The 16,131-nt window shown below is 49.5% G+C and overlaps 1 protein-coding gene across 1 annotated transcript in view; it reads right to left on the reverse strand.

The window, feature by feature from the left end:
- Positions 1 to 15,430, reverse strand: part of LOC140411132 (uncharacterized) — a 30,280-nt gene extending 14,850 nt beyond the window's left edge. Inside the window, exon 1 of the mRNA XM_072500192.1 lies at positions 15,214 to 15,430. Within this exon, the coding sequence (XP_072356293.1) occupies positions 15,214 to 15,345 (132 nt within the window). The 5' untranslated portion in view covers positions 15,346 to 15,430. The remainder of the gene's footprint in view (positions 1 to 15,213) is intronic.
- Positions 15,431 to 16,131: the final 701 nt, after the last annotated feature.

Here is a 16,131-nt window from a genome sequence, read left to right on the forward strand (position 1 = left end):
GAAAATAAAATCTATCACCACATGACAGAATTGAACTAGCCTCCAAAACACACCAGTGTTGAGAGGACTGTCCTCGGTTCCCAGGTGTGGGAGCAGTATTCATGTCCTGGATGGACTGTAAAAGAGTTTGGAGTTTTTGATACTCAATGATGAAGCATCCGTAATGGGCTAGAAAATTTCCAAGATTCACAAATTTCTCCCCATCTCAGTCCTATTTGATTATCTCTTCCTCCTGAATCTGTGCTGCCCTGTTCCCGATGTCCCAGCCAGGGGAAACAACCTTCCTACCTTGTCAGCGTGTATGATTCAATAAGATCACTCTCATTCTCCTAAATTCCAGAGAGTACGCAACAATATGATTCCTTTCAGCATTGGACAACTCTGTAACCCAGGAATCAATCCAGTGAATCTTCACTGCATCATCTCCAAGGAATGTACATCCTGTTTGAGATCAGGTGTGAAGTTCACCGTTTGGGAGACTAATGTTGACGTTGGGACTGAATTGCGTCCGATTTGCGTTCCTGTTGGGGGCGCTATTCAGAAAGCAAGCAGGACATGCTAATGAGCCAGCACTCTACCCACGTGAATCTAGAACAATTCTCATTCCCGCCCGCTTCTGATTCACTGAGTCCGGAATTGGCGCAGGAGAGCTTGACAAGCTGGAGCTGCTTATCAGCGCTCCACTCCCCCCACACTCTCATTCCAACCAAGAAGATGGGTCCATGAAGAGCAGCACCAGCTTCACGAATGCGGAGCTTGATGGAATGTTGGATGCGGTGGAAGAAAGGCGGGACACCCTCTTCCCCAGGGTGTGTAGGAGGCTACCGTCTGCAGTCGTCAACCGGGCCTGAGCAGAGATGTCCGAGGTGGTTAGCGCTGTGATCCTCACCAGGGTGATTGGTTCGCAGTGCCGCAAGAAAATGAATGACCTCCTTTATGCAGCTCAGGTGAGTCACCACCTCTGTTCCCCTGACATCACTCCTGCCCTTCACTCCCTGCACCACACCCCCACTCCCATTGAGCACAATCAATACCCACCTGCCTGGATGTCCCTCAAGTCCCATCCTGCACCAAACCCCCCAACACCAGGTACCTGCACACACATGCCACCAGCTACACAGCAACCCCCCCCTCCCCACACCCCCCCCGCCATGTAACTCGCCTCCATGCATCTCACCATGTCCATTTTGTTTCCCCTAGGAAAAGACGTTCTATAAAAGAAGGGAGCGGGCGAAGACCAAAGGGGGGGTGTTCCGAATCTCACCCCGATCATGAAGAGGGTGATGATGGCATTATCCAGGGAGGTGCAGGAGAGCGCTATCTCCGAGGCGGAGATCGGCAAGCGACAACCAAGTGAGCCCCTAATGTAGAATGATGTCACAATAGCAAGTGAGTCTCTCCTCTCCCCCAGACCACTCCTTCCCAAGATCTCACCCTATGTCTTGCCTTTTGTCTTGCAGGATCACCAACAGACCATGCCGACCTGTCTGGGGTACCTCTCCCCCAGCCACATCCCCAACATACCCTGGGGGACCAGTCCAGGGACGACGTCTTGGCCCTAAATTCACCTGCACCCTCCACCATCGCAGAAACTATCACCTCAGTGCGGCATTTTAGTGAAGAGGCTCCTGGGTCACCACCTGGTGGGGTCAGGGCAGAACAATGCATGGAAGGCAATAAGACTTAGGAGCAGAATCTATCCATTCGGTCGGTCGCGTCTGCTCCGCCATTCAATCATGGCTGATATGTTTCTCATCCCCATTCTCTGGCCTTCTCCCCATAACCCCTGATCCCCTTATTAATCAAGAAACTATTGATCTCTGTCCTAAAGACACTCAGTGATTTGGCCTCCACAGACATCTGCGGCCAAGAGTTCCACAGATTCACCACCCTCTGGCTGAAGAAATTCCTCCTCATCTTAGTTTTAAAGGATTGTCCCTTCAGTCTGAGGCTGAGGTTCTAGTTTTTCCTACTAGTGGAAACATCCTCTCGATGCCCACTCTAACCAGGCCTCGCTGTATCCTCTAAGTTTCAATAAGATCCCACCTCATCCTTCTGAACTCCAACGAGTACAGGCCCAGAGTCCTCAATTGCTTTTCATATGACAAGCTCTTCATTCCAGGGATCATTCTTGTGAACTTCCTTTGGAGCCTTCCAAAGGATAATCTAGTCCACTCCTCCACCGTACCCAACACCTCTCCCATCACCCATGGCACCTTCCCAACCAATCTCAGAAGGTGTAACACCTGCCCCTTTACCTCTTCCATGCTTAACATCCCAGGTCCAAAACACTCATTCCAGGTTAAGCAGCGTTTCATTGCACCTCTTTTAATTTGGTCCATTGCATTCGCTGCTCCCAATGTGGTCTCCTCTATATTGAAGAGACCAAACGCAGACTGGGCGATCGCTTTGCTGAGCACCTTCGGTCTGTGCACATTCAAGACCCTGACCTTCCTCTTGCTTGCCATTTTAACACAAGACCCTGCTCCCATGTCCACATGTCTGTCCTTGGCCTGCTGCAATGTTCCAGGGAAGCTCAACACAAACTGGAGGAACAACATCTCATCTTCCGGTTAGGCACACTACAGCCTTCCGGTCTCAACATCGAATTCAACAACTTCAGATGATCAGCTCTGCCCCACCTCAACCCATTTGTTTTCATCCCATTTCATTTTAACTGTCTTTTACCTTTTATTTCTTTCTTGTCTTTCTTTATATATATTCCCCCCTCTTTCCCCCTATCTTATCCCCCCCTTTCCTGTCCTTTTCTCCATTTTGCTTCCTCCTTTCTCCCCCTTTTTCTCATTTTACATTTCTCCCACCCATTTGCCCCCCTCCCCCCACATCTACATCTGTCACAGTTTATCCTCTGATTTTAGATTTTCTGCCGTTTGGCCTTTCACACCTTTTATTCTTTCTGGGGACTGCCATTACCACACCTTCCTTCCTTTGGTTTCTGTGGCTATGACTCATCTTTCATTCCCTCACCCTACAGTATAAACATCTCTCACTTTCTATGCCTTTTAGGTTTGGCAAAGGGTCATCTGGACTTGAGACGTTAGCTCTTTTCTCTCCTTACAGATGCTGACAGACCTGCTGCGATTTTCCCGCATTTTCTCTTTTGGGTCCAGCGCATCCTTCCTCTAGATACAGGACCCAAGTACTGGAAATTGGGTCTGAACAGGTCATGGAATTTACAGGGCAGAAGGAGGCCATTTGGCCCACCGTGTCTGCACTGGTCCTTGGATAGAGCACCTCACTTAAGCCCACGCCTTCACCCCCATCCCTGTACCCAGTAACCCCACCCAACCTTTTGGACACTAAGGGGCAATTTAGCATGGCCAATCCACCTACCCTGGACTGTGGGAGGAAACCGGGGCACCCGGAGGAAACACATGCAGACATGGGGGGAAAGTGCAAACTCCACACAAACAGTCATCCAAGGCCAGAATTGAGCCCGGGTCCCTGGCGGTGTGAGGCAGCAGTGCTAATCACTGTCCACCTTGCCTTTCCTAAAGGTCATTAGTGATTACCTTTTTTAGGCATTTAATTCCAGAATTTTATTCATTGAGTTCAACTTTCACCATCTGCCATGACGGGATTGGAACCTATGTCTGCAGAGCATGACTCTGGATCTCTGGATTACTGGTCCAGCGATAAGACCACTACGCCATTGCCTCCCCATATATACAGCCTCAGAAGTACATACCGGCTCTTATGTTATAGCCGTCTCAACATGAATGCTAACATTGCATTTGCCTTCCTATCTGCCGACTGAACCTCCACATTAACCTTAAGAGAATCCTGAACTAAGTTTCCATTTGTGCTTCAGATTTCCGAAGCATTTCCCCATTTAGAGAATAGTCGATGCCTCCGTTATTCCTACCAAAATGCAGAACCTCACACTTTTCCATATTGTTTTTCATTGACCACTTCCTTGCCAACTCTTCTAGCCTGTGCCCCCTGTTTTCTCAATACTACCTGTCCCTCTGCAAATCTTTGTATCATCGGCAAATTTATCAAATGTGCCTTCAGTTCCTGCTTCAAGATCATTAATGTATATTGTCAAAGGTTGAGGTCCCAGCACCGACCCCTGAGGCACATCACTAGTCACCGGCTGCCATCATCAAAAAGAACCCTTATCCCCATTCTCTGCCTTCTGCCAGTCAGCCAATCCTCTACCCATGCCAGGATCTTACCAAGTCTCCTCTGTGGCAGCTTGTCAAAGGCCTTCTGGAAATGTAAATGGATCATAGCCACTGGTTCCCCGTCATCTAACTTCCTTGTTACCTCCTCAAAGAACTCTAACAAATTTGTCAGACATGACCTCCCCTTGACGAAGCCGTACTGACTCAGTATTATTTTATCGTGCACTTCCAAGTACTCTGCAATCTCATCTTTAATAATGGATTCTAAAATCTTACCAATGACCGAAGTCAGGCTAACCGGTCTATAATTTCCCGTCTTCTGCCTCCCTCCCTTCTTAAACAGGGGTGTTACATTAGCCACATTCCAGTCCTCTGGGACCCTCTCTGCCTCCAGGGATTGCTGAAAGATCATCACCAATGCCTCCACAATCTCCTCAGCTATCTCTTTCAGAACCCTGGGATGTCGTCCATCTGATCAAGGTGATTTATCCACCTTCAGACCTTTCAATTGTCCCAGAACCTCCTCCTTAAATTAAATTAGTGATGACTGCACTAACCTCTGACCCCTGATTCTCCTGGAGCTCTGGCAACCCGCTGGTGTCTTCCACCGTGAAGACTGATCACCAAATCCAGAATTGCCTCTTCACAAGCTGCTACAAATAAATGGCAAATTCCTTTTCCTGTGATCCACTACCAGCATGATTTTCTCAGCCCACCTGCACATTGAAGTCCCCCATGATTATTGTAACATTGCCTTTCTTATCTGCCTTTTCTATCTCCTGATTTATTTTCTGCCCCACATCCTGACTACTACTAGGGGGGCCTGTACATAACTCCCATCAGGGTCTTTTTACCTCTGCGATTCCTCAACTCTACCCACAGAGATTCCATGCCTTCTGATCCTATATCGCGTCTTGCTATCGATTTAATTTAATTTGTTACTAACAATGTAACCCCGCCCCCTCTGCCCATCTGCCTTTCGATAGGGCACATATCCTTGGATATTTAGATCCCAGCCCTGATCCCCTTGCAGCCACGTCTCTATGATGCCCACAACATCGTACCGGCCAATTTCAATGTCCGCAAGAAGGTCATTAACCTTGTTCTGTATACTGCGTGCATTAAGGTACAACACCCTCAGTCCTGCAGTGACTGCCCCCCTTCTCATACTTCTCCCTTTTTTTTGCTCTACCTGAAGTTAAATTCCTGCCACCTTCATTATCTTCTTCCATCGTGCAGGAGATACAGAAGTCTGAGAACACGCACGAACAGACTGAAAAACAGCTTCTTCCCCACTGTCACCAGACTCCGAAATGACCCTCTTATGGACTGACCTCATTAACACTACACCCTGTATGCTTCATCCGATGCCAGTGCTTATGTAGTTACATTGTCTATCTTGTGTTGCCCTATTATGTATTTTCTTTTCTTCCCTTTTCTTCCCATGTACTTAATGATCTGTTGAGCTGCTCGCAGAAAAATACTTTTCACTGTACCTCGGTACACGTGACAATAAACAAATCCAATCCAATCTAATCCAATACTCTCTGTTCTATTTTGGTTTCTGGAAACTTTACTGACAAATCTTGAGTCCTTGGCCCCTCTAACCCATGTGAACTCCTTATCATTAACCTGCACTTCTACCTTCTTTAACTTGAATTTTCTAATTCTCCATACAAGTGAACCCTCCCGCCCACTTTTTAGTTTAATCCCTATCTACAGCCCTACTTATGCCATTCAACAGGAATCTGGTCCCAGCATGATTCAGATGACAACTGTCCCATCAGAACAACTTCCCTCTTCCCCAGTACTGGTGCCAATGTCCCATGAGTATAGTCACTATGAAACATTTTTTCACCAACATTTCGACCTGCCTCACCCCCCTGTGTGAAGGGGGTGAGGGACGGGCTGGGCTGGATGTAGAGGGTGTGCCTGCTGGGGAATGTGGGTGGTTGGTGGTGTGGGTGTTGGAGGATGGCATGGGGCAGGACTCCCAGAATAACTGAACGCTCCACCTGGGGTCACCCTTCGAGGCATCAGGGCACAGGATCAGAAGTGTGAGGCCACTTTGTCGGACAGCTTACCCAGTGATTGACCCAGCATTGCTCACCAAGGGCAGCACGGTAGCACAGTGGTTAGCACAGTTGCTTCACAGCTCCAGGGCCCCAGGTTCAATTCCCAGCTTGGGTCACTGTCTGTGATGAGTCTGCACGTTCTCCCCATGACTGCGTGGGTTTTCTCCGGGTGCTCCGGTTTCCTCCCACAGTCCAAAGATGTGCAGGTTGCGTGCATTGGCCAAACTAAATTGCCCTTAGTGTCCAATAAAGGTTAGGTTGGGTTATGAAGATAGGGTGGAGGTGTGGGGATAGGGTGGAGGTGTGGGATTAGGGTGCTCTTTCCAAGGGCTGGTGCAGACTCGATGGGCCAAATGGCATCCTTCTTCACTGTAAATTTTATGATCTCCATAACCGCACCCCTTGCTCAACCCCAAAGAATATATGGACCCGTGAGATGGAACTACTGTCATGTTCTGTAGACTGGCTGAAGTGAATGATGAACTACAAAACAATGTAGTTCAAAATAATTTATTGTAGAACAAGATAATGAGGATAAATTAAATAATGAACAACTAACGCCAAACAACTATTGTGGAATTACTGCAAATACGTCAATCTGACCCATTCCCAACCCCCAATCACAGGGTCACGTGATGGGTTTACAATGCTACGTAATGGTCAGAGGTCATGTATAACAAACTTGCCTTGTGCATATCATCTCAATGGCCAGCATACAGGCAGGGAAGGGAACATCCGGACAATAGAATGTGACTCTGAAGGCGGAAGTCAGACTTTGTCAATCAATGAGGAGCACCAGAGCTCACTTCACAGCAAGTCATCATCATCCTCTGTCCCGTGGACAAGACCCGTTGATACTGCCTGACCAGGGCCAACACCCTGTCGTGATGCTGGTAGGACATTCGGAGTGGGGAGGGGCAGGAGCAGGGGACAATGTGAACGGTTGTGGGGAAGGGAGCACCACTTGGAAGAGGTGGGTGGGGGCGTGTGGGGAGAGTACGAAGAGGTGAGACAAGGCAGCAGAGTTGTCGTAGTCATCCGCATCCTCCTCGTCAGTTGAGGCCTGGTATTCTTCCCCCTCCTCCAGCTTGTCCCTGCTCTGCTGCACAATGTTGTGCAGGACACAGCAGACCAGCATAATGTTCCTGGGGCTATATTGCAGTGCCCCTCCTAATTGGCCCAGACATGAGACCATAAGATCATAAGACATAGGAGCAGAAATAGGCCACTCGGCCCATCGAGTCTGCTCCGCCATTCAATCATGGCTGATATTTTTCTCATCCCCATTCTCCTGCCTTCTCCCCATAACTCCTGATCCCCTTATTAATCAAGAACCTATCTATCTCTGCCTTAAAGACACTCAGTGATTTGGCCTCCACGGCAAAGAGTTCCACAGATTAACCACCCTCTGGCTGAAGAAATGCTTCCTCATCTTTGTTTTAAAGGATCGTCTCTTTAGTTTGAAAATGTGTCCTCTGCTTCTAGTTTTTCCTACAAGTGGAAACATTCTCTCCACATCCACTCTATCCAGGCCACGCAGTATCCTCTAAGTTTCAATAAGATCCCCCCTCATCCTTCTAAACTCCAATGAGTACAGACCCAGAGTCCTAAACCGTTCCTCATACGACATTCCAGGGATTATTCTTGTGAACCTCCTCTGGGCCCTTTCCAAGGCCAGCACATCCTTCCTTAGATACGGGGCCTAAAACCGCTCACAATACTCCAAATGGTGTCTGACCAGAGCCTTCTCTCGCCTCAGAAGTACATCCCTGGTCTTGTATTTTAGCCCTCTCGACATGAATGCTAACATTGCTGACTGAACCTGCACGTTACCCTTAAGAGAATCATGAACAAGGACACCCATGTCCCTTCGTGCTTTTGATTTCCTAAGCATCTTCCCATTTATATAAGAGAGGCAGAAGCTCATTCTCAGTAAGCTTTGCGTAAGTGAAGTGGGAGACAGCCGGAGTGAGGCACCCAGAGTGTGATTGAAAGGTGTTAATTTGGAACAGTGTGGTAATTCAGTGCAGAGGGGGATGAGGCACTTTTCCTCTTTTTGTTTTGTTTTCTTTCTTCTTGCTTTGTAACTGTTAATCTGCAGGGAGAGATCTAGAGAGCATCCTGGGAAGGTAAGTGATATAACGACCTACCTTGGGTATCTGCAGTGATAAGTGAAGGTAAGAGTTTAATACATTTTCTTAAATAATTTAATTGGTGATAGAAATGCCGGTCAGTGGGGTTAAGTGCTGCACTTGTGACATGTGGGAGATCCTTCATGTTTCCAGCATCTCAGACGACTATATCTGCAGGATGTGCACCCAATTGCAGCTCGCCAAAGATGCATGGAGCAGCAGTTGAATGCACTTAGGAGCATGAAGGTGGTGGAAAGCGTTATAGAGTTGTAGAGACGTGGTGACACCCAAGGTGCAGGCAGATAAATGGGTGACCACTGGAAAGGGCAGGCACAGTGCAGGAATACACTGTGGCTGTCCCACTCTCTAACAAGTATACCATTTTGGATACTATTGGGGGGCCTGATCTATCAGGGATAACAGCAGCAGCCAGTGCAGTGGCACCATGGCTGGCTATGTTGTTAAGCATGGTGGGACTAAGAACAATAGAGCAATAGTTTTAGGGGTACTAGTTAGTCTGGGGTTACTGGGTTACAGGGAATAAGCTGGAGGTGTGGGCCTAAGTAGGGTGCTCTTTCCAAGGGCCGGTGCCTACTTGATGGGCCGAATGGCTTCCTTCTGCACTGTAAACTCTGATCTATGATCTATGTAAGGCTGTATGGTAGCACAGTGGTTAGCACTGTTGTTTCACAGCACCAGAGCCTGGGTTCGATTCCCTGTTTGGGTCTGTGCGGTGTCTGCATGTTCTCCCTGTGTCTGCGTGGGTTTCCTCCAGGTGCTCCGGTTTCCTCACACAAGTTCCAGAAGACGTGCTTGTGAGGTGAATTGGACATTCTGAATTCTCCCTCTGTGACCCGAACAGGCACCGGAATGTGGAGACTGGGGGATTTTCGCAGTAACTTCATTGCAGTGTGAATGTAAGCCTACTTGTGGCAATAATAAAAATTATTATTACTAACGACGAGGTCCTGCAGCAGCAGTTTAGGGAGTTAGGTAGAAAGTTGAAAAACAGGACCTCAAGGATTGTAATCTCAGGATTACTCCCTGTGCCACGTGCCAGTGAGGCTATAAATAGGAAGATAATGCAGCTCAACACATGGCAAATCATCTGGTGTAGGAGGGAGGGTTTTGGATATCTGGACCATTGGGATTTCTTCCAGGACAGGTGTACAAGAAGGACGGGTTACATTTAAACTGGAGTGGCATATTCTAGCCAGGAGATTTGCTGGTGTCACACGGGAGAATTTAAACTAGTTTGGGCAGGGGGGTGAGAACCAAAGGAAATGTGAATTAACTGAAGGGGAACTAGAGAGTTGGGCCAGTAAGACTCAGAGGAAGAGCAGGCAGGGTGTGGTTGCTGACCAAAGGGAGTCTGGTGGACTGAAGTGCATTTGTTTCAATACGAGAAGTGTAACAGGTAAGGCAGATGAATTTAGAGCTTGGATTAGTACTTGGAGCAATGATGTTATTGTCATTACAGAGACTTGTTAAGGGAAAGACAGGATTGGCAGCTAAATGTTCCAGGATACGGGGGCGCGATTCTCCACACCCACGCCGAAGTGGCCACGCCGTCGTGAACGCCGTCGAGGTTCACGACGGCGCGGAACGGCCCCGGTCCCGACCGATTCAGGCCCTGACAATGGGCCAGGATCGGGGCCGCGTCATCTACACGCGCCAGGCCTTGTTGCCCGCGTAAAGGCGGCGCCGCATAGATGACGCAGCCGGCGCCGCATAACGGGCGTCATCCGCGCATGCGTGGTTGCCGTCCTCTCTAAGTCCGCCCCGCAAGAAGATGGGGGACGGATCTTGCGGGGCCGTGGAAGGAAGGAGGTCCTCCTTCAGAGAGGACGGCCCGACGATCGATGGGCACCGATCGCGGGCCACCCCACATTTCAGGTAAAGCCCGGTGCAGGATCCCCCCTCGCCCCCCCCGCAGGCCGCCCCCCCCACAATCACGCACCGCTCATGACGGCAGCGACCAGGTTTGGACAGCGACAGGGGGAACCCGCCGTTTTGGCCTGGCCGCTCGGCCCATCCGGGCCTCAGAATAGCGGGGGTGCCGGAGAATCGCCATTTTCGGTGTCTCTGGCGATTCTCCGGCCTGCGGCCCGCGAAACACGACTGAGCCATTCCCGCCGCTTGGGAGAATCGCGGGAAGGCGTCGGACCGGCGTCCCCTTAAATTTTGGCGGCCCAGGCGATTCTCCTAACCGGCGTGGGAGTGGAGAATCGCGCCCCGGATGTTTGATGCAGGATAGAGGGGGATCTAAAAGGGGTGGGGGAGTTGCACTACTGGTTAAGAAGAATATCACAGTTGTACTTCAGGAGGCCACCTCAGAGGGCTCATGCAGTGAGGCAATATGCTTGGAGCCCGGGAATAGGAAGGGTGCAGTTACAATGTTGCGTGTTTACTATAGGCCTCCCTCTAGCCAGCAAGAGATAGAGGAACATATAGGCAGATTTTGGCAAGGTCTAAAAGTAACACGGTTGTTCTGGTGGGTGATTTTAACTTCCCCTGGGACTCACTTAGTGCTAGGGGCATGGATGGGGCAGAGTTTGTAAGGAGCATCCAGGAGGATTTCCTGAAACAGTGTGTAGAAAGTCCAAATAGTGAAGGGGTCATACTCGACTTGGGATTGGGGAATGAGCCCGGACAGGTGGTCGAGTTTCAGTAGGGGAGTAATGGCCACAATTCAGTAAGCTTTAAGGTACTATGGATAAAGATAAGTGTAGTCTTCATGTGAAGGTACTAATTTGGGGGAAAGCTAATTACAACAATATTAGACAGGAACTGAAGAATGTAGATTGGGGGCGGATGTTTGACGGAAAATCAACATCTGGCATGTGGGAGGCTTTCAAATGTAAGTTGATATGAATTCAGAACTGGCACGTTCCTGTAAAGATAAAGGATAAGTATGGCAAGTTTCGGGAACCTTGGATAAAGAGAGATATTGTGAGCCTAGTCAAAAAGAAAAAGGGAAGATTTTTGTCAAGGCTAGGAGGCTGGGAAGACACAAAGCAAGTGTGGAATACAAGGAGAGTAGAAAGAAACTTTATAAGGAGTCTGGAGGGCAAAAAGGGGTCATGAAAAGTCATTGGCCAGCAGGATTAAGGAGAATCAAAAGGCTTTTTATACAGATGATGGATACTGAACTGGCTCGGTCAAAGAAGGCAGAGAGTAGCAATGGAAGGGTGCTTTTCTGATTGGAGATCTGTGACTAGTGGTGTTCCGCAGGGATCAGTGCTGGGGCCTTTGCTGTTCGTATAAAAGATTTGGAGGAAAATGTAACTGGTCTGATTAGTACGTTTGCAGACGACACAAAGATTGGTGGAATTGCAGATAGCGATGAGGACTATCAGACGATACAGCAGGATTTAGATCGTTTGGAGACTTGGCGGAGAGATGGCAGATGGAGTTTAATCCGGACAAATGTGAGGTAATGCATTTTGGAAGGGCTAATGCAGGTCGGGAGTATACAGTGAATGGTAGAAACCTCAAGAGTATTGAAAGTCAAAGAGATCTAGGTGTACAGGTCCACAGGTCACTGAAAGGGGGCAACACAGGTGGGGAAGGTAGTCAAGAAGGCATAAGGCATGCTTGCCTTCATTGGCCGGGGCATTGAGTATAAGAATTGGCAAGTCATGTTGCAGCTGTATAGAACCTTAGGCCGCACTTGGAGTATAGTGTTCAATTATGGTCGCCACACTACCAGAAGGATGTGGAAGCTTTGGAGAGGCGACAGAAATTATTTACCAGGATGTTGCCTGGTATGGAGGGCATTAGCTATGAGGTGAGGTTGTCGAAACTTGGTTTGTTCTCACTGAACGACGGAGGTTGAGGGGCGACCTGATGGAGGTCGACAAAACTATGAGGGGCATAGACAGGGTGGATAGTCAGAGACTTTTTCCCAAGGTGAAGGGGTCAATTACTAGGGGGCATAGGTTTAAGGTGGGAGGGACAAGGTTTAAAGGAGATATACGAGGCAGGTTTTTTTACACAGAGGGTAGTGGGTGCCTGGAACTCGCTGCCGGGGGAGATAGTGGAAGCAGGTACAACAGTGACTTTTATGGCGCGCCTTGAACAGGATGGGACTAGAGGGATATGGACCTCAGAAGGGTCTTCATGCAGACGGGCAGCATGGTCGGTGCTTGGAGGGCCTAAGGGCCTGTTCCTGTGCTGGAATTCTTTTTGTTCTTTGTTCTAATAAAAGAATCCTGACAGTGCTGAAGGAACTCATTCGGCCCATCGAGTCCACACCGTCCCTTGGAAAGAACACCCCACCTAAGCCCACTCCCCCACTCTATCCCAATGACCCTCTAAACCCTTTTTGTGCACTAAGGGGCACCTAACCTACACATCTTTGGACTGTGGGAGGAAACCGGAGCACCCGGAGGAAACCCACGCAGACACGGGGAGAACGTGCAGACTCCGTACAGGCAGTGACCCAAGCTGGGAATAGAACCTGGGACACTGCAGCTGTGAGGCAGCAGTGCTAACGACTGTGCCACCATGCCACCCTGCAGCCTCTCAGTGTCCCAGTGTGTGTGGTGTCACCCTACTCTGCCCACTGCCCATCGAATGTGCCAGGGGCAGGAGGGGGGGGGTGGGGGGGGGGGAGCCTGAGGCGCTGTAGTGTTCCGGCACCTCACCTGTAGGGGTCATCAGTATGGGCCCCATGACCTCCTCCTCCTAAGGGATGCCCTATGGCCCCGAGCTAATCCTCAGGATTGGAGTGTGGCTTGACGGAGCTCCAGGGGCTTCTCCCCACCTAGAGGCCTGCACTCATCTCGACCAAGGTCTCCATGCTTGGGGACATGGAGCACAGGGACTGGGCCACCTCCATTTGGGACTATGCCACGTCCCTCTGTCACTGGCTCCAGTCAGTCAGCGCCAGGGCAATGCCGCCGTCGGCCGCAGCCATGACCTGTTGTGATTGGCCCAAGCTCTGGAGCATCGCTGCAATGTCCAGGAGGCCCTGGTACATAGCTGCCTCTGACAGGACCGCCCACCATGAGCCTCAGCCACTGCCCACACCCGGCCATGGCGGGTGGTATGGGTTTTGGTATGTGGTGCAGGGTGGGGTACGAGCAAACTACTGGCATTCGGTCACCCTCTGGGTGGGGTGTACGGGGGTGTGGGACGGGGGTTGGGTTCCTGTGGGGCATCTCACTATTTCAGGGGTCCTTGTGGAGTTTCTCCCTATGACAGGTGTCCCTGTGGGCGTCCCTTTAATACATCGGTCCCTGGGAGTGGTGGGGGTGGAGGGGGGGGGGAGGGGGGGGGGTATTATTACAGGGAGCCCTGAGGATTCCCCCTTTCACAAGGATTCCTGTGGGGGTTCCCTACCATAGGGTCTGCAGTAGATGGATTCTCTATTATAGGGCTCCCAGGGGGTTCGTGTGGTCTCTGACATCATGGCCCTGATGTGGTGGACAAGGCCATGGGCCAAGGGGGCATTGTCTTCCCCTTACCCTGCGGTGAGGTCCACCATACCAGGGCCACGCTGGCAGAGACCACATGATTCCCGGCTGCGGGACCAGTGAATCATGGGAGGGCAGAGCATAGGAGAACGCATTCCGGGCATCCTGGGACGGCGAATCCAGCCCTTCCAGTCACTGAATCATCCCTCTACCATCACCCTCAGCTTCCTGCCTCTCAGCCAATTTTGGATCCAATGTGTCACTTTATCATACAATTTACAGTGCAGAAGGAGGCCATTCGGCCCATCGAGTCTGCACCGGCTCTTGGAAAGAGCACCCTACCCAAGGTCAACACCTCCACCCTATCCCCATAACCCAGTAACCCCACCCAACACTAAGGGCAATTTTGGACACTAAGGGCAATTTATCATGGCCAATCCACCTAACCTGCACATCTTTGGACTGTGGGAGGAAACCGGAGCACCCGGAGGAAACCCATGCACACACGGGGAGAATGTGTAGACTCCGCACAGACAGTGACCCAAGCCGGAATCGAACCTGGAACCCTGGAGCTGTGAAGCAATTGTGCTATCCACAATGCTACCGTACTTTGCCTTTGATCCCATGGTCCCTGACTTTCTCGATCAGTCTGCCACAAGGGACCTTATCAAAAGCCTTGCTGAAGTCCATACAGCCCACTTCAAATGTATTATCCTCATCAACACTCCTGGTTACCGCCTCAAATAATTCAACTCTATTTGTCAAGAAAGACCTTCCCTTAACAAATCCATGCTGACTATCCCTGATTAATCCGTGTCAAAAGTGCAGATATATTCTGTCCCTCAGAATTCTTTCTTGGTCCCAACTTTGAATTTGGAAATCATTAACTCTGTGAGTGCCGGTCCCCGGGATGTCTGAACAGCCCGGGGCAGCTATTTCACTATTTATTCCAGTTCACACACTCAGGATTGACAACCCTCCCTGCCTGAGTTAGACAGATTTTTGACAGTAAAGAGAGTAAAGGACTTTCAACCCAGAAATACAGGCATTAAATAATTTCTACTGGTACAAACATTACAGAATGCAGTAAACTCTGAAGGGCAGCACGGTAGCACAGTGGTTAGCATTGTTGCTTTATAGTGCAAGGGACCCGGGTTCAATTCCAGCTTGGGTCACTGTCTGTGTGGAATCTGCACGTTGTCCCTGTGTCTGTGTGGGTTTCCTCCGGGTGCTCCGGTTTCCTCCCACAAGTCCTGAAAGATGTTCTTGTTAGGTGAATTGGACATTCTGAATTACCCCTCAGTGTACCCGAACAGGCGCCGGAGTGTGGCAACTAGGGGCTTTTCACAGTAACTTCATTGCAATGTTATTATAAGCCTATTAGTGACACTAATAGAGATAATAATAGAGATTATATTATTGTTAGAACTATACTGACCTTGTCCTTAATGATTTCTGTGGGTTTAAGGCAGTCAGTTTGTTCGCAGACTTTGAGTGCCTCTTCTATCACATTCTGTGCAGCGAGTTGGTTCCAGAAGAGGACAGACACGGTTAAGAAGATTCTCAGCATCTTGGTGTTGGCTCAGATCACTGGTGAATCCACTGAATGACTCTCAGCACCTTCAGCTCGATCTGCAGTTTGAGCAGAGAGCTCAGCGATTTTTATACTGTTTTAGGGAGATGATTTGAATAAAGTTTAACTACAGGAACATCAGGTGTTGAAGAAATGCTAATTAACTATGGAATTTCTTTTTGAATTTAGAAATCATTAACTGTGTGAGTGCTGGTTTCTGGGCAATCTGAACAGCCCGGGGCCGCTAGTTCACTCCTGATCCCAGTTCACACACTCAGGATTGATCTCCCTGTCTGAGTTAGACGGATTTTTGGTGGGCAAGGGAGTCGAGGGTTATGGGGACAGGCAGGAAAGTGGAGTAAAGGTCACAATCAGATCAGTCATGATCTAACCGAATGATGGAGCAGGTTCGAGGGGCTGATTGATCTATTCCAGCTCCAATCTTTTTATTCATTATTCGGACGTGGGTGTCGCTGGTTGGGCCCGCATTTCTTACCCATCACTAATTGCCTTTGCTGGGCCACTATTGCTCGTTCACTGGAGGGCAGTTAAGACTCAATGACACAGCTGTCTGGAGTCACATGTAGGCCAAACCGGGTAAGGATGGCAGATTTCCTTCCCTAAAGGACATTAGTGAATCAGGTGGATTTTAAGACAATTGTTTCATGGTCATTATTAGACTTTTAATTCCAGATTCTTTTATTGAATTCAAATTTCACCATCGGCCAGAGTGGGATTCGAACCCAGGACCCCAGAGCATTACCCTGGGTCTCTGGATCACTA

This window comes from Scyliorhinus torazame, chromosome 4 (genome assembly GCF_047496885.1).
Source record: "Scyliorhinus torazame isolate Kashiwa2021f chromosome 4, sScyTor2.1, whole genome shotgun sequence".
Taxonomy (NCBI): domain Eukaryota; kingdom Metazoa; phylum Chordata; class Chondrichthyes; order Carcharhiniformes; family Scyliorhinidae; genus Scyliorhinus; species Scyliorhinus torazame.